At 40.2% G+C, this 18,778-nt stretch overlaps 1 protein-coding gene and 1 long non-coding RNA gene across 2 annotated transcripts in view; one reads left to right on the top strand and one right to left on the bottom strand.

The window, feature by feature from the left end:
• The first annotated feature begins 1,148 nt into the window (after positions 1-1,148).
• On the top strand, positions 1,149-3,177 carry LOC117560390. Its single transcript, XR_004571158.1, has 5 exons — positions 1,149-1,252; positions 1,413-1,518; positions 1,610-1,731; positions 1,862-1,934; positions 2,230-3,177. It is a non-coding gene; the product is annotated as an uncharacterized LOC117560390 (long non-coding RNA).
• Positions 3,178-3,299: 122 nt separating this feature from the next.
• Positions 3,300-18,778, bottom strand: part of cars1 (cysteinyl-tRNA synthetase 1) — a 16,722-nt gene continuing 1,243 nt past the window's right edge. Inside the window, exons 2-22 of the mRNA XM_034237262.1 lie at positions 14,609-14,700; positions 13,987-14,075; positions 13,792-13,888; positions 13,058-13,156; positions 12,311-12,460; positions 11,802-11,942; positions 11,605-11,693; positions 11,388-11,509; positions 10,270-10,382; positions 10,031-10,159; positions 9,715-9,844; positions 9,387-9,490; positions 7,827-7,924; positions 7,483-7,672; positions 7,300-7,365; positions 6,513-6,594; positions 6,308-6,388; positions 5,940-6,007; positions 5,129-5,188; positions 4,959-5,042; positions 3,300-4,686 (exon numbers count right to left, since the gene is read on the bottom strand). Of these exons, the coding sequence (XP_034093153.1) occupies positions 4,558-4,686; positions 4,959-5,042; positions 5,129-5,188; positions 5,940-6,007; positions 6,308-6,388; positions 6,513-6,594; positions 7,300-7,365; positions 7,483-7,672; positions 7,827-7,924; positions 9,387-9,490; positions 9,715-9,844; positions 10,031-10,159; positions 10,270-10,382; positions 11,388-11,509; positions 11,605-11,693; positions 11,802-11,942; positions 12,311-12,460; positions 13,058-13,156; positions 13,792-13,888; positions 13,987-14,075; positions 14,609-14,700 (2,213 nt within the window). The 3' untranslated portion in view covers positions 3,300-4,557. The remainder of the gene's footprint in view (positions 4,687-4,958; positions 5,043-5,128; positions 5,189-5,939; positions 6,008-6,307; positions 6,389-6,512; positions 6,595-7,299; positions 7,366-7,482; positions 7,673-7,826; positions 7,925-9,386; positions 9,491-9,714; positions 9,845-10,030; positions 10,160-10,269; positions 10,383-11,387; positions 11,510-11,604; positions 11,694-11,801; positions 11,943-12,310; positions 12,461-13,057; positions 13,157-13,791; positions 13,889-13,986; positions 14,076-14,608; positions 14,701-18,778) is intronic.

The raw sequence follows: 18,778 nt of genomic DNA, 5'->3' as shown, positions 1-18,778 counted from the left end.
CAGAGTCATTGCTCAAGTATGAGACGATCTTGACGGCTCAAATCTTCCTCTGCATATTTGAACATACCTCTCCATTGTCTAAATACCTTCAGACGGCAGGATTGGACATCCTCTCTGCTCACAGAATGGTGGCATCGACACAGGATACGCTGAAAAGCTTGGGAAGAGATTTTGAATCTGTAAAAAAAGCAGCAGACACATTTGTCAACTGGACAAACACAGAAATCCAAGAGAGAGATGACACGGACATTGAAGTGGAGGCCACACTGCCACAAAAGAGGAGGAGGATGAAGAAAGTCTTGCCTGGAGAGATGGCTCAGGATGAGACCCTGGATGATGCAGAAACATCCTATGAGGTGAATGTGCATAACCGGATCATGGACACAGCAATTGAAGCCATTCATAGGCGCTTTTTAACACACGGCAATCTATATGCTGACTTGGCATGTCTGGATCCCAGTGCTCTTCCCCAGTCTGCCCTTCAAGACTTAAGCAAGTGCTTGCAAGGATTTGACAGCAGGGCAACCAAGGAAAATATGCAGGGCGAGTTGAAAAGCTTTGCACTCCAGTGGAACAGGCTGAAGGCATCCCCATTGGCAGAGTACAAAGCAAGAACAGTAGAAGATGGATCAGGTGGTGAGGAGGAGGACAACACAGAAGAGGTTGAGATAACTCCCATAAGCTGTCGCTCCTGCAAAGAATGCCCTCTGTGCTGCTACCAGATACTTCGCCGTTTCAACATGCTAACAGATGCATACCCTGTCCTAGGCCTTGCTTATAAATACCTGCTTACATTATCCCTCACACAGGTGGCTTGTGAGCGCACATTTTCCATTTTGAAGTTTATTAAAAACAGACTCAGAAGCACCCTCTCATCTGATCAATTGGAGGCATTTATGTTGATGGCCACAGAGAAAGACATCCTCATGGCCTTGGACTCTGTGACAGACAGACTTGCAGAGAAGAGTGAGCTGCTTAAAAAGCTGCTCCACTGATAAGGCGAGAAATATTTCATATTATTTTTATTATCACACATCACACATTATGGATGTAGTAATTCATTATTTGTCATTTGAATGATGCTTTTCAGAAGTGTTATTGTGCTCATGTGTTGATCCTTAATGGTGTGATCATGTACACGAAATGATCAATTATTCTCCACTACAGGTTGTTCTGATATATTTGAGGAGTCGTTCTCCCTCTGTTCTATATGTGGACTTGTTCTCTCATTTGGGACCACTGTTAGAATTTGGTAAGTTTATCATGTATTTTTTAATGTTGTATAAATTCATACTTCATCATTTTAAAAAAGTTTTGAAAGAAACGCACATCCCAAAAGTTTTCAACTCTAGGTGAGAGGAACACATTTTATTTATTTTTCAGACTTAATAATGTGTCCAATTCCCTCTCAGGTTGACCACTTGACATGTGAGAGCTTGAGGAGTTGTTCCCCCTCCGTCCATTTTCAAGGATTTGTTCCACTTCACCACTTTGTGGCTACTGAGAAGTCTATGATTAGTTGAGTATGTCAGGTGTCTTATAATGTTATATGAATTATACTTGATTTGTGATGATGAGAGACTTAATAATGTTTCCATGTCTCTTTTAGGTTGACCACCCTATATATGAGAGCCTAATAAGTTGTTTTCCCTCTGTCCCCTTTTGAGGACCTGCTTTGTCTCCTCCATCATTCACTGGGCCACTTTTGGGTTCCTGAGCTTATTTCATGTGGTGAGAGGAATGCAATATGTGTATGTTTAAAGGTTTATGTGAAGAAACATACTATATGTGATAAAATGACAATTGGTAATTCATAAATGTCTCTTTATATTCTCTGCTACCATTATCTCCTGTCAAACAGCTTTTCCTGACCTGCTAGAAGTTCTTCTATGATGCTTGAGTCATCCATCATATCTGAGAGCTTCGTCTTGACTGTGAGTTTATTATGCAACTTGTTTTGTCTCAGATTGAAACAAAAGGTTTGATTATGATTATTTCCTGGCTGAAGATTTTCATATTGATAGTTTTAATTTCAAACATCTGCATATCTTTTAAATTCAATGAACAGTTATGCAGGTAGGCCTTAGGGCTCTTTTGAGACTTAAGTCATCCTTTATGACAGATAAATGTGTTCACTAAGCGTCACTACGTCACAAAAAGGCTACATGGCTACATATACTTGTCAGTACACAGATACTGAGTACAAGTTCTGTTTGCTGTTTCTTGCAGGTCACGAATTTGGTGAGGAGTGGAGCTGGCTGGCTGCGGACCAGGAAGTAGAGCAATACATACTTTTGCACATACATGTATATGAGAATGCATATCTATTCAAACCTGTAACCCATGTCTTAGACTTTTCACACAGCTATATATATATTTATATATTTTTTTCCAATTCTCTATTTATGGTTTCATAATGACTGAGTCACCGTTGAGTGAGTGAGTTTCAGCTCTAATGCTGTTACTGTCTGCAATATGTTTCTATTTAGATTATTTGTCAGGATATTTTGTTGTTATTATTGTCCGAGTCTGGTTTTAACTAATACTGGGCTTACACCAAAAGATTTTCAGTCACAGACTAAAAACTGAAAGGGTAGCATAAGGGTTCTTCCCGTTAGTCTCGTCCCACCCCTAGTCATGACATAACTTCTGTTGTGATTTGACACTATAATGAATAAAGATTGATTGATTGATTGCTATAGCTGTCAATTTTAGTCCTTGAGTTCATAGTTAAGTGCTTTATTTGTTAACTGCTATCAAGGACTATGACTCTCCTTTGTAGTATGCATGAGAGAAGATGCCGCGAGATTAGTGGACTTCTATGTAGTGTCCTCTGATAATGTAGTGGGCTGGTCTGGACAGAAAATGCCAGGGCTGAATTTTTGTCCCAGTCCACCCCTGCTTAGAGGGCGAAGCCATATACGAAATAGAACATAATACACTCATACCCATTCATTTCCTATGTTTCACTGTTGAATAAATCCTAAAAGCAAGTGGTGATCATCAATTGTATGTTCAGAGGCCTAGTGTGGAGGATAACATAAGGTCTTGAGGCAATTGGATGAAAAACAAAAAAGTTATGATTGATGAAAGTAGTAAATCGGTCAGATTTGACCCGAAGACAACAGGAGGGTTAAAGAAACTTTGGGATTGTAGCCTTTGCAGACCATTTACATGCACAGAAACCTATAGAACACTACAGGAAAGGGAAAACCCCAAATAGAATAACAGGGCCACTTTAAATTCTCTTTCTGATAGGAGTTTCATGATGAAAGCCAAAATCCTTGAAGTAACAAGCGTTTACAAGAATGATCCATTTTATTTCTTGAAAGAAAATCAGTAGCGCTCTCTGCCTCTTTATTTGTTCAGCTTCTTCCTATATGAAAGCATTACTGCAGCTATGCATTCACACAACCATGGAATTGCAATACACAAACAGTACAACAATGCATGACCTTAATGGACGGTTGAATAATAAAAGGCTCCTCTTTGTGGGGTGTCACTCAAGCCATGAGAGATCACACTAACAGAGGGTGTGAGAAGCTGTATCTTTCCAGAATGATGAGAAATAGGTTGCTGATATTCTATATTTCTCTATTTGTCAACAAAGCACATGAAAAGACCAACAATAAATTGATCCTTCAAATAGGAAAATATCTACTGTGTTATTGCCCTGTGGCACAGCGCTACCTTGTATGTGAATTTATCCACTGCTAATAAAATAGTCCCTAACAAATGCACAATTTCCTTTTGTTTGAGTTATATAGGAAACATTTTTAGGAAAGAAAACTATAGGTTTTTGAAAGATTTACATTTCCAGTAGGTAAAGTTTGGAAAGATAGGCAAACATGTTGTTATTGTAGGTCTTTTCATGGGAATCATTGACACAAAACAAGTATAGAACACAACAATTGTATCCTTTAAGACTGTACAAATGCAGTAAACTTAGAGAATATGTAACTGAAACAAGGAATGCCCCAAATGCAATTGAAGTTAATTTTTTTAAATACATCAAGTATCCTAGGTACATCTATGGAAATCTAAGCACCGATACAAATTGAAAGAATGATGTTCAACACAGTAGAGTCCAGAAACTTGGAAATTCATGTTTTCTTCGTCCATCTTTACATAGTGTAGATGTATCCCAATTTCCTACATCCATTCATTTGTAGTTCATTTCGAAATTCAAAGTTAAATCATACAGCAAACAATCTATTTAATCCTTCAAACGACTGGCAGTGTTACAGTTTCAATCAAAAACATAATCTATGTATAAAAAATGGTTTTATCACATCATAAAACCTCACTTTAGTGTTTGCCTTGTTTTGCTGCTGTGGAGAAACAGAACAAGGAGGACCTCTGTCTCCTCTAATGCTCTTCTTTTCCCCCTTTTATTTTGAAAAGCTATACATGGACTTTGGTAATGAAGTGCTTCGAATGAAAAACCGTATTTGTTTTCTGATCCAAAACAGATGGAGAGTAGAGAAAAGATGACCCTAAACATTTATTCTCTAGGTTTTCTTTAGCCTGGATGTCTTGGGCAGTATGTAAACATTATCAGTTGCCATTTTGGTTCATCTGAAGATAATCGTTGTGTAATTTCTCCTGAGCGTCGAAGAACTTTCGAAGCTTCTTGGCTTGTCCTTTGCTCAGCTCCTTCCCTTCTACATCGTGAGTGGGGAAACCCTGTTGACAGAAACAAGAACACATATCAACTTCATTCTGATTAGTTTCCGTCTCAATGTAGCAAACATTTCACCCACATTTAGAAAAATCTGCTAAAAAGTGAAATCAATGTCTTTCCTTGTGCTACTGCTACTTAAATAGAGCAATACACAGCTTTTGGTGGACACAACAGGTCAACACATAGGATAGTTAATAACTATTTGACATTATTATTTGTATATGTGAAAAAGCTAAGTATTATGCTTTATTTCTTTTGTGCAAGAGGGACTTACCGTTTCATCGAATTTGGAATACTTGTCGGTTTCTGAGCGAAACATTTCACATGGAGGGACCTTCATCTTCGCCAGTTTAGCCATCTGAAACAGAAACAAAAGACATGAGTACGTGAACTTGTTCCCGATTAGGGAAACAAAACTTTCCTTTATGGAAGCATCTGAGTGACCTCTTGTTCCCGTTTCTTCTTTGCAGCTTCTTCCTTCTTCCTTTTCTTCTCTTCTTCCACCTATGAAATAAAAAAACAAGTTACCTTTACCATCATATTAGAAAATCAAACAAATAAGGTTCATGCTTTTTAAATATTACTACTCAACAAACTGACTGTTAGATTTCAATTTCTCATTATCAGAGACCCTTTTTGCGTGTGGTTGTTTCTTTACATTTTTAGAAAAAAAGGATACAGCTTCCATTATGTTTAACATATCTTTGGGCCAGAGAGCCTTTATTGGAGATCTTAGAATTGAAAGGGGGGAGGACATTGCCTGAAATATTTGTCTGGGTCGGGATTCGAACCGCCTTGCTAGGCAGTGGTGAGCTGGGCCACCAGCTCTAACCACTGTGCTATCCGGCAGCCCGAGAATATACTTTTTTTCATGCCCTCTCAGGGCCCAACACTAACTTTTAAAAGTGGTTGCCAGGCTGGCAACCAGGCATCAGCTTTTGGTTTCCAAAACTGAAAATACGGTTGCCATTTTTAGTCACCTTATATTTTAAATAATTAAGATACTATACAGCTATACATCACCTTAATAATGAAAATGTGACACAAAATAATGTTCAAATGCTTTACAATAAGTAATTAACACAATTAGTTGAAACTAAAGTGGTAGTAAACTTGTCCACCCTCAATTGCTGGTATACTAAATACCAGTAGTGCAGCTGTTGTCATGTTCTTCACAGATCCCTCACAAATGAATTGAGCAAGTCACTAGTTTCTTGGTCATCCGTTGTCTTCCTTTCAAATGTGGCTCGCTCACCTGTTTCTTCTCCTCTAGCTCCTTCAGTAAGGTCTCCTTGTCCACCAGTTTCACCACTGTGGGCAGACCTGTAACACAGCCACTGTTCATCAGAGTCACTCATCACTCTCATACCCATCCCAGTGTTAACCAGATAGAAACAAATCTAATATCTCAAAACATGTATTTGACCGAATAATACTAAATCAATGTTGCAACAATATTGTTGGGTTGACTATTGGGCATTTGCAAGATAATGACACAATAAGATTTCTGATAAATAATCCTCAGTAATGTTTTTATAATGATAAGTGACTGGGTAATGCTTGCATACTTTCTTCTCCTTTTTGTTCTACAGGACAGAATATTTAAGTTAACAACTCCATCACCTTCATGATCCTCCAGACGGACCCCCAGCTCCGGTAACGTATCGTCTCGGACAACATCACACAGTTGTAGCAACTCCATCACTAGATGAGATAAAACAATGGACTTTAATTAGACTCTGAAGAGGAAGGTAAATATGTTTAAACTCTTGGAGAACAGAACTATTAGCATCTGTTGGACTCTCAAATGTATAAAACATGTTCTTACCTTTCTTGTCTCTTGCTATTTTACGGACTTCCTCTCTGAAGTTTGACAACACTGAGAGGTACGGCATCACTGTGCTCTCCAGCTGCCACACAAAGCAAAGACAGTATTTCAATGTAAGTTACTATAGTACTACTAAAGGGGCAGTAACAATCTGTGAAATCATTTGTTTTCCTCACAGTAAGCAGAGCTACATTTTAACTAGGGATGCTCCGAAAATAGCGCTATGCAACGTGTGTGAAGCAGAAATCCTGCAGCTCCACCCGCTGTGACAGACCGGTGAGCGGAGCGAAACACACAAGAGTTAGACCTAACACACTTAGCCATTTTATCTACCTCTGGAACAAGCTAAACTAGTTATACATATATTTATTCTTCACTGTCGGGTCCCTCATTACTGGATCAGTGAGCTGCATGAAATACTGACAGGCTGTCAGGAGACAGAGAGAGGGAGAGAGAGAGAGGAAAAGAGAGCGCTTCCGCTCATTTCTCCCGTGTTATTCTCCAAAGTTAATGTAAACTTCAATAATGTACTTCATTTGAATGTAATAATTATGTTGGTTGTTGTTTGTGGAAGCGCCATTAACTGAGCCCCATTAACTGAGTTTTAAACATCACATCACTGGAAGATCCCCATAGGCCCCGCCCACTCGATCGGATCGGCGATCAGTATTGGCCGATACTGATTCCGGCCCCAAAATTGTCGATCGGAGCTTCCCTAATTTGAACAATAGGCATTCAAATGTATCACATTTCTAACAGCGAAAACTGAAAAAAAGTTTCTACTTACATCAACGTTCTGACTTTGTCCCACTGGGAAACCGATGGGCTCTGATCCTTCGATGGCACCGAATACCTAAATGACAAAAATCTCATGTCAGTGAGTTCAAACTGCTTTCACTGCCAATGCAATACATCTTAATTTAACACAGGAACCTTGATGAACAATGGTTGCTACTTTACATGTTCCCACCTTCAGTATGCTGGTGAGGTAGGCAGCGATGCTCTCCATCAGCATGCGGTTGGGCCTCAGCTTGGCGCTCTTCCTGCTGGCGATGTAGCTGTTGCTCTGGCCGACCAGCACTCTCATCTCCTCCATGGCGGTGCGCGTGTCCACGTTGTCACACAGAGCCTCATGGACGGCAGACTTCCTGTTGTAGAAACTGGACCAAACAAGTAGCCATTTAGCTTTTAGTTGTGATGTGTTTTTCTAGTGGTTTAAATGTGCAAATAAGTCCTGAGCCATTAAGCTATCAAGAAGGGCTTCTGCATAATGTATTTTAAAGAATTCAGATGGCTCAATCTTTTCTCTCTTACCTGTTGTTGAGCTCCACCTCTGCTGTCTCCCACTTCTCAAATCGCCCGGTGATATCAGTAGGAGCGCGCATGATGTCTTTCACAGTCAGGAAGAACTCCTGGTAATTAAAACGAGCACAAAACAACAGATTCATAATAGGATTCATCAGAGGTGGGAGTAAGTCCTACTTGTGCAAGTCATGAGCAAGTCTCAAGTCTTGACCTACAAGTATCAAGCAAGTCCCAAGTCACTGTGGTGAGAGTCAAGCAAGTCAAGTCATTGCTCAGGTCAAGCAAGGCAAGTCAAGTCATACGAAATTCTGATGAATAAGCCCAGTTTCCGCAGTTTTCTCAAGTCAAGTCTCAAGTAGTGTTAATTTCGTTGACTAAAACTATGACGAAATATGTTCGTCAACAACCTTTTTTTCCATGACGAAAACGAGACGATGACGAGACGGCACCGACGGCAGTAAACAATAACTGTAACGAAAGCATCATGCAATATCGGTGACGAAAAGTGATGAGACGAAAATGTAGTTTACTAAATAAAAACTATGCCAAAATCTCTCTTTACTTTCGTTGATGAAAAATGAGGAGACGAAATATTATCAAAGATAACGTTACATTTCTGATAGTCAGTTTTTCTCCCAGCAGTTCCATTTCCGGGGCTGCGGCAGGGCAGCAGCTATATGTGTGTCTGTGGTGCGCGCGGCGGTACATTTGAATTACACCGGGCAGCGGCACACTGTGAACTGTCAGGAAGACTCGGGTCTAACTCATGGTCTAACTAACCTTATTTAACAGAAAATGAAATGGCAACAGGGCTTGGGAGCAGTGGTCGCACTCGCGTTAACCGAATAACCCCCGTCAGCGCGAGTGAGTGATAAATTGTGCACTCGACGGGTAATAATGGATTATGACGGAAAACGAAAAAGTCTAAAGCCACCACTGCTTGGGAGAAAGAAACAATGTGATATTTGGGCCCATTTTTGCTACAATGCGAAGCAATGTGGCCATAACACAGCTGGTAAAAACACCACAAACCTGACCGGATACTCTCTGCAAAGCTTCTTAATCATTCAACCTGTGTTTTTCATCAAATAAGGACAAGATATAATCGTATTTATTTATATATACTAAAATGACAAATTATTGTTTTTTTCTAGACTAGTTTGACTGAAATGTTCTATATAATCTGATGACTAAAAAAGACTCAACAGTTTTCATTGACAAAAAGTAGACTAAAATAATTAGTTTTCTTTGACTAATAAGACTTGTCTTAATAAAAACAGGATGAAGGTGACTAAATATGACTAAAACTAAAAAGGAAATTTAACACAGGACTAAGACTAAAACTAAATTAAAAAAATAGCTGACGAAATTAACACTAGTCTCAAGTCATGAATACCAAGTCAAAGTCAAGTCAAGTCTTTTATCAATGTTAGTCAAGCAAGTCTCAAGTCAAAAAATATGCGACTCGAGTCTGACTCGAGTTAAGTCATGTGTCTCGAGTCCCCACCTCTGGGATTCATACCACCCCTGCACTAAAAAGCCAGATGGTTTGTTATATAGTCAGCTTACATTCATGAACTTCTCGTACTGCACGGCTGACTCCATGGTGTTGGATGAGTAGTCCAGGGTGTCTTTCCAGGAATGCATCAAGAAAGCCAGGCGGAGCTGACGGGCTGAAGGAGGGCGGAAAGAGGAAAACATTTCACATCTGGCCGAAGAACAAGATCGAGTGACAGTTCATTTGATTCTTCTAGACTGTTTTGATGAAATGGTTTTGTTGAAACTGAAATGGAAGTGTGACATTAAACTGAGCTACACTTTACATGGTAGATGGAATCATTTCAATAAGGACACTGTCATCTGACACTAATGACAACAAGCTGAGCTGAGCAGTCACCTGTGTTCTTTGCCAGGGCGTCTTTAATTGTGATGAAGTTCTTCAGAGACTTTGACATCTTGCAGCCTGCGATCGTCAGGTGTCCAGTGTGCAGGAAGTATCTGACCCAGTGATCATTCTCAAAGAAAGCCTGCGAGGAAAACAACCAATGACGATCATGGAGGTGGCATGGAATGCATCACAGTTAATCATCTTTAAATACCTCTAGTAATGTCTTCTATGACATGATGGATCAATATTACAACCTTGGGCAAGGTAAAGAGCTTCAAAGCCAAACAATAGCAAATCTTTTTAATAAATAACTTTGCTCTTGTACCTCGGACTGAGCCAACTCGTTGTCGTGATGGGGGAATCGAAGATCAAACCCCCCACCGTGGATGTCCATGGACTCTCCCAGGATGGAGCCAGCCATGGCTGAACATTCAATATGCCAGCCGGGTCTTCCCTAAATCAGTCAAATAAAAACAAACAATCAATATAAAAAAATGGCTCCTAATGTTCTACCTCCTGGAACAGACTGTTAGTGGTTTATCAGCATTAGGAGTGAACTCTCACCTTCCCCCATGGAGAGTCCCATGAAGGCTCTCCGGGCTTGGAGGCCTTCCACAAGGCAAAGTCGTTCTGGGACTTTTTCTCCCCTAATCTGTCAGCAGAGATGCTCAGGTCACCTGCAGGGCCACGGCAAATACAGAAAACAAACACAATGACCATATTATCTGACTTATTATATAAGTAAAACAGTTACAAAGAGAAAACCGTCTTCAATACTCATGTTAAAGTCACTGTGTGCAACATTAGAATGTTTCAGAACATTTTTCAAACCAAGGACCACTTAACCAATAAAATATCCCAAAACAATAGGCCTGCTTACCACTCCAACAGTATATAACAAATTACAGCCTAATAACAACAACAGCTTAACGTGACCTCTCTATATCGCCTCGTTCACACATTAAATCAACAATACAAATACAGATTATTTAAGCACTTTGTTGAAATGCGAATTAAAATGCTCTCAGGTTTTACACCTCTTGTAAAATGTAGACTACATTTATTACGGAGTTTATGTCTGAGCCAACAGACTCACAGATCGTTGGCTACTGAGAGAAATGCAAAATACACTGCATAGTACGACACAAACCTCCGCTGTGGATTTTCAAAACAAAATACAGTAAAACTATGGTCGCAGGCCCAAGTTTAACTCTCTGAGGTCTAAGCCATTTTTTCACATGTTAGGCTCACCTGGGCTTTTTTTGTAAAAATGCTATTAAAACATGAACCTTGGTGACCATCGGGCTGGCCCGCATGGTCTGCCTACCTATAAATGTTCATAAAAGACATCCATTGTTTGTTTTATACGCTTCTTGAAATAAAAAAAAACCCACAGTTTTTCTAGAACAGATTACAAATCGCCTGGATATGGTACAAACACAAACGCTGGGCTATATCATGCAATCGAAAGTTAAGCTCGCTCCATTGCAGGAGTGCAGAAAATGTATATTCATTTATTTATTTCAAAGGTGAAATTGTACCAATATACAAACGGACCACTAGGGGGTGCTCACAGGCCACCAGTGGTCCGCGGACCACACTTTGAGAAACACTGCAATAGTGATTGAAAGCCGCTATAATCACAAAGCCAGTTCTGGTAGCTGAACTGTGAGAGAATGTACCTTCTCCCTCCTGCAAAGCTTTCTGATCTCCGACAGCCTCTGGCACCAGTTTTGCATACGAGTGGTGCGGACAGCCATCAAACATGGAGGTGTTAAAGTACACAGAACCGTTCGATTCATACCTGTAAACATCAGAAAGCCAAATAAATGTAACTAATCCAGTAATAACTGACGGTGCGGGTGTGATATGAATTGTAAACACATGTTTCTTCCTCACCCGTAACCGTTTGAGACCACCTTTTTCACAAAGTCCACGATCTCAGGCACGTATTCACTGACTCGAGTCAGAACGTCTGGAGGAAGAACCTGAGGGTCACACACACGATTAATGCACAATAACAACAATATAACAAAAAGTCATACTACATGGCCATAAATATTCCACAGTTTGGACATTTCTTTGCTTCTACTTACGTTCAGGGCTTCCATGTCTTTATGGTAATCTCCCTCCCAATAGTTAGGCAGAATGGAGAAGATGGAATTCTCTGTGACTTGACTTCCAAACTGCGTATCCAGCCAATCAGAGAGCAAGTCCTTGGAGTTCTGCAGCAGCACCTAGGAAGAAAGAAAGAAAGAAGGATTTAAAGTGTGCAAATTAGTGTTTTTATATTAACTATTAATAAGTGTTGTTTATTTAGTTTTTCTCTTATTTAATACAGTATCTAGTAGTACAATTTTTGGTTGATTTTTTCCTGACATTGCTTTCACGCCATTAAAGAGGGAGTATAATTCAATTCAATTGAAAGCAAATTACATGAGGATGAAATATCAAATGAGATTTCTTTCAGACAAGTTAGCCTGGCCAATATATTTTGTTCAGATAAGCAAATAAGAAACGTTTCACGTTCTCTGTCTCTCAAGTAAAGTAAATCACATGTGGATTTACAGTAAGTACCATCCGTGAGCAGACTCCTCAGCCTTACCTCTGCCAGGGGCTGTGCGACCTCCTGGGCTGCTTTGCCCTCCATGGCCGCCTGCAGGGGCTGCAGAGCGGCCGCGACAGCAGCATCCAGCCTCTCCAGCATCTGCTTCTTATCGGGGTCTGTGGTCAGAGCCAAGTTAGCCTGAAAGGGCTGAAAATGAGCACACATAAAGAGTTCGGTCAAAACAATGACACCCACAGGTCATCTACACTTTATAGGTAGAATTGTAAAATCATAGATATGCACATTTTAGGCTTCAAGAGGTAAAGATATTTATGTCATTAGTTATATCTCTGGTGGATCAAATCAAGTCTGATCAATTGCAGCCATTTGTTTGAACCAGTCTCTGCTTCCCAAACATTTGATCTGATATACTTTATTACTACCCTATTGGGAAATTGACTGCAAGTCAACAGTGCTTAGCTCCGGCGGCAGCAAAGAGGTTTGTAATTACACTTTGTTTGTTTAGTGACACCTTTGAACAAAGCATTGTGTGGTCACTTTGTTCTAATTAAGATTGATTACATTTGAATATATGATTAAATGAGTAATTATGAGTCAACCAACAACAGTGTGGGAGTGAATGCAGTTTGTGTCACTTTATCGTTCAAGTGCACCAGAACGTTTTAGATGCCAAACATGATTAGTGATTCATAATAATCTTCAGTGATGTGATTTGTGCTTGATCCCCAAAGCAAAGAGCAAAGAGTCTTGTTGTATCAGCGCTCCCAGAGAGCATGTTCTCACCCCTCTGGCGCTCAGGACGTCCTGCAGGATCTGAGCGGCGTGCGGCTGCTTCTCCGTGTACTGCTCCAGCAGGTGGTTCTGCCGGGCCCTCTTAATGATCTGAGAGAGAGACAGAGCCAACAATGGTCAACATCGAGACTCTACAACCTACTCATCATGGACTTAGGAAAACCTGTATGACAGTGCAATAGTAGACATTGAGCTGTTTCATTAAAAGTACATTTTTAATGAATCACCATGATGACCAATAGTACATAATTACTACCCAATACAAATGTTGTTTTCACCGACTGTAGTTATATCGATAGTGACACATCCAGATGTAATACTTCAATACTAACACTCATCTACAATACAGATGCCATATGCAGATCCTTCAAAATAGATATATCATTTTTAGATGAGGTCACAGTTAAAATGATTGGAAAATAAAAGATTGTTAAGAATATATTAGACTACACTGTAATGTACAAACAAAGGCTAATATATACATATATTATAAAAGTGTGCAAGTTGCATCTTTGGCATTCATATTTTAAAACACCAAAAACCACTATTTGTTTTATTTAAAGAGCAAAGAATGTGAGACTATTTATCTTATTTTAGAAGTTGAAACTGCAAACACGCAAGAAGAACATTTTATATATTTGGCCAGACCTAGAAAAATGATGTTAATTATTTTAATTAATTTAATAAAAAATAAAAAATAACACCTGCAAGCTGTTCACACTCACTTTGTCATCTATGTCTGTGATGTTCATGCAGTAGAGGACGTCGTACTTAAAGTAGTCCTTCAGTATCCTTCGCAGAATATCGAATGATATGTAGGATCTGTACAGAGACGGATTAGAAAGTCAAATATTGTTACACCACAAAAACCTTAGCGGAATGAGAGTCATTTTGCACGGTTTCCCCTGTGATGTGTTTACCTGGCGTGTCCCATGTGTGAGGCATCGTACACTGTTGGCCCGCAGCTGTACCATGTGACCTTGTTCCCGCGCTGGGGGACAAACGGCTCCTACAACATGAAGTTAGTGAGATGATGGAAAAACAAAGAATAAACTGGATGTGATCTAAACACATCCTCAGGTAACAATCTGATTAGCTCCGTTTTTATTGCCCGGTTTAAGATTTTTCACGATTGTATTTCAATGACTTTTTACTAATAACTACATTAAAGTTTCTCCGCTGTATTACATAAATCGATTTTGTATTATATATTTAGCTGCTAATCATTTTCGTTGAGAGTATTTCACGAATACTTTTTACAACAAAGACATCACACATTATAAAAGGAAAGCAAACATACAATTACACAATTAAACGTAGGCAACAAACAAGAAGATTCATTTTTTCAAACACACAACTTGCAGTTATGTGAGTATTTTTGATGGACTCAAACAAAATGCAGTTTATTGTCATACATACAGTACATGCTCCTTATAACCCTATAAGGATCTTTATTTTTCCGTTTATACACTGACGGTTTCACTTTGTAAATCTCCATCACACAAATAACTCAAGGACAGTCCTTTTTGCCCCCCCCCACACCTTTGCTCTGGTCAGGCTGTTGTAGAGCCTCAGATGGGGGACATCTGTTCCTGCTGGTGGAGACCAAGGGGGCTGAACCCGCTTTCCTTTGGCTGAAATCAAAAAAGAAACAATTATTAGAAATGGCAAAATGCAAACAAAATATGTATTTGTCCTTAAAAAATACATCCGATAATAATTTAAGCCAGACACACAGAGCAAACAGTCAATTAAAAAGATTTGCTTGATAACTTTGCAACAAGTTTTTCCCAAACTCAAATGTCATGGCTGTGATTAGATTGTGTTTTACCTGCATGAATCTATAAACTATTCTGAATGTAAAACGATCTGATTGTGCAGCAGACGTAAAGCATTAAAGACTTCTTCTACTGTAGTGATGAATATGTGTTCCCTCATCATGATGCTAATGTGCTTCTTCATCTACAAACAGCACCATTTTAGAAATGGACTAAGAGTGAAACTGAAATGGAAAGGATACCCTTCGAACACACTAAATGCATCTTCTCCATCTAGCATGACTAATTAAAGGCTTAGACAGAGAGTGAAAGCAATTCAGAAGAGAACACACACTAAGAATAGATGCACACAAAGTGACAGCTGGAGAAACAAGCACAAATAAAATTAGATAACAGACATTTTGCAAGGATGATCTTGAATGACAATTTGCTCCAGAAACGTTAAAAAAAACGTTGTTGAGAAATACAGCAAAAGGGCGGCAAAATGGAGGAGATAAACCCAAAAGTGAAGGATTATCTTTTCCCCAAAGCAATGCAGCCATACATGTTAAAGTTGCTCCAACTAGAACTAGCTGTCAAAGCCACAGAGAGCATGCCGAGTCAGCCAGCAGGGAACAGCACACATCTAATGTTTTTAAAACACACGCCACCCTGAGATAAATGATATCTAATACACTGTAAATGTCTCACTTCTGTGTCAGATAACCTTTGGGTAGGTGTCTGTAGGCACATGAGTGAGGATTGTTCCAGCTGCTGACGTTTTGTTTGAACAATGATAGACTAACTCTCACCTGCACGCAGCTACAGGCTCTGTCCGTTAGGCAGGCCCTATTATGCTTTTTGGGGTTTCCCCTTTCCTATAGTTGTATAGTTATGCTTCGTTATGCTGCGTTCAGGTAGCAGTCTCCTTTGGAGGCGTGGGTTCGAATCCCACTTCTGACACCAATTGTGAAGCTGACAATTGAGCGGCCCGACCAAGCAAGGAGGCAGAGGCAGAACGTCCAAAATACAGCCCGGTGTGGGCATTTATTAAAACATGAACACATTACACACAGCCTCAATCCTGCTGCTGCTGCTGTTCACGTGAGCCCAGCCTGCAGCCACCAGGATCTCTCACACACTCCCTCCCCCTAACAGACAGGGAAACAGAGCCTAAATACCCACACACTCTAATCAGCAACTAGACACAGGTGAGGGGGGAGGAGACAACACCGGGCAACAGGTGCACACAATCATCAGCCACAGACATAACGGGAGGGGGAACACTTTTCAAACACAAACATATAACTGAACAGAAGTTCATGATGTCCACACCTCCACATATTATTTGCACCCGGATTATTCTTAACCGCTGTCATTCTACCCCAGCATAAGCACTTTCGGAGCTCTCGCTAACTCCCCTATCTTGTCAGGCGGAGCCGAGGACCCGACCAGCACCTGCCAGATGACATTTCAATTAATACGGTTTAATCCTTTAATAAATACTATCTCAATAATTAGTATAAATTATATAAAATGTGCAAATATGCCATGCCAAATGGTACTGTGCAATCACGCTAATAAAGTGCAAAACTGTTCACTAAAGTGCTGAGTTACCAGGCCCGAAGCCGTCAGTTCACATATTATATAGGTTTCTGTGCATGTAAATGGTCGGCAAAAGTTACAATCCAGAGAGAGTTTCTTTACGACCACTCCCCCCCCCCCTACCTGAAACGCCTCCATTGGACTCCTTTGTTTACTTCAGGAACATAGTGACATCATTATGTAACACTTGCGCTTCTATTGGCTAGCGATCCAACACATTGTACTTGATAGACTAAGGGGCGGGACATCTCTAAGTGGTTGACCAATCACAACAGAGCCGGCCAGCTAACCAATCAGAGCAGACTGTGCTCTGGTTTCAGACAGAGGGTGAAAAGAGGTGCTGCAGCACAGGCAGTATGAGAAACATTAAGAGCTTTTTGAACATTAGAGCATGGAGACATGTCACAGTAGAGACACAAATATAAACCTGACATTAGCATAATATGTCCTCTTTAATTCAGTTTTTGATTCTATTAAGTGTACTTATTAAACTTGAAATAGCCTACTTTTTGATCAAATATAAATCAACATGCCTTGATGATGTCCTTTTTTATATAGCCTATAGAAACGGCACCAAAGGAAACACTGCACGACATGCTGAATGCTACTGTGAGGAGTGCAAAACTGGAAATGCAAACTGTTGCTGGGGTCATGCACGTGTTCAGGGCTTTTACTAAGGTGTGAGGGTTCCCTGCCTCGGGGACCTCAGGCTACTTCAGGGGCCACGTCAAAGCTGGATCATGCCTCTCTACTCACTGCTGCTCTCAGGGAGGAGGTCCAGCTGCAGGGCTGCTATGTGTCTGTACCAGCGCAGAGCGTGGACATGGTGCGGGTCTGGGGGCCTGTGGAGGAGATTAAAGGCTTTCTGGTCGGCCTGGGAGGGGCAGAACCCCGCCAGGTAGCTGCGTGAGGTGAGGTAGTCATTCAGGGCCGCTGCCAGCGAGGCCTCCTCATTTATCTGTAGCAAGGGGCCATACTCAAAGGCTGCAGAAACAAGAGGGCAAATATTCGCAATGGATTACCGACCAGGCTGCAGCAGCCGGAGGGAAAACTCTAAACAACAGCAGCACAAATGTACCCGGCACACCACCAAGCCAACTACAAAAAACAAAACTGAAATCATACTGATGACAACTGGCACTAACTCCTGATGTCACAAAAAACCGACTGGCACATATTTTGCCTTTGAGTGAGTCTAAAACCCAGGGCTGCACAATGTGGAAAACAAGAACTTATTGAGATCATTTTAACTGATATTGGAGGCAATGATTGTATTTGTGTCATTCATCTCCTTTACATTGAAAAACATACTATGATCATGGTAGGATTTTTTAAAGAGGATATGTACCAAACAATTGGGATATAACTTTTTTTAAATCCTCTGGAGCAGGGAGAGGAGCTGTGGATTATTGTTATTGATTAATGCATCAGTGTTTCTTAGGGTCAAAAACACTAAACTCACAACTTAAAATGAAAGTGTTTAGTTTATTTAATAAAAGAGCACATGTTCAATGTGAAAAGTGACAGTAGATATAGATTAGTTGCAATTTGGTGCTATATATATATTTAAAAAAAAAATATATATAAAAAAAAAACATCTTTTTTTTATTTTTTTAAACACCTTGAATTTCAGGGTGGGGCTGGGCTCCGTTGGCGGGATGAATGTGTGTGTGTGTGTGTGTGTCCGCATCTGTAGCCTGTTATTGTCTCATTATACTGCACTGTGAATGAATTAAACGTAAATATATAAGTCGTCATGAACACATCTGTCCATCAGCTGTGCCTCCTGTCATCATTAATGGACGTCTCTTTAAAATGACCGCTCAGAGGAGAGGAGTTCTCACTTCTCTAACCGCCTGCTGCTTCCCCTCCTCTCTCCTCGGTTCCCCTCCTCGGCTCCTCCGCTCGCATCTCCTGTGGGCGGGACTAAGACACGAGGATAGGAGTCGAGGAGGGGAAATTAGAGAATTGAGAAGCCTTCCATGTATGCACACAAAGTGACAGCTGGAAGAAGAAGTACATGGAATATTAAATAACACAAAAAAGGGCTTGGTGTACTTGAATGAAAATTGCTTCTGAACCATACTCTAAAACTCTAAAATATTAATACATGTGGTTCTTAGGAAGCTTTCAACCCATTAACAAAAAAGGTATGACTTTTAACAGTCCTGAATTACATGCATTACATGTTATTATTATTGTGAAGATTGATTCCAAGAGGGTCTCAGGCCCTTTAGCACCTGATCTTGAATAGATATGAATATGTACAATTGTCAAACAGAAATGTAACAGATGGAACTAGATGATGCAAGAGCAAATGTGAAAGTGAAAACAAACAAATTAAGAATTA

This window comes from Gymnodraco acuticeps, unplaced genomic scaffold, assembly GCF_902827175.1.
Source record: "Gymnodraco acuticeps unplaced genomic scaffold, fGymAcu1.1, whole genome shotgun sequence".
In the NCBI taxonomy this organism is placed as follows: domain Eukaryota; kingdom Metazoa; phylum Chordata; class Actinopteri; order Perciformes; family Bathydraconidae; genus Gymnodraco; species Gymnodraco acuticeps.
Note: the sequence above shows the minus strand (reverse complement) of the source record. Positions and strands in the feature narration are given on the sequence as shown.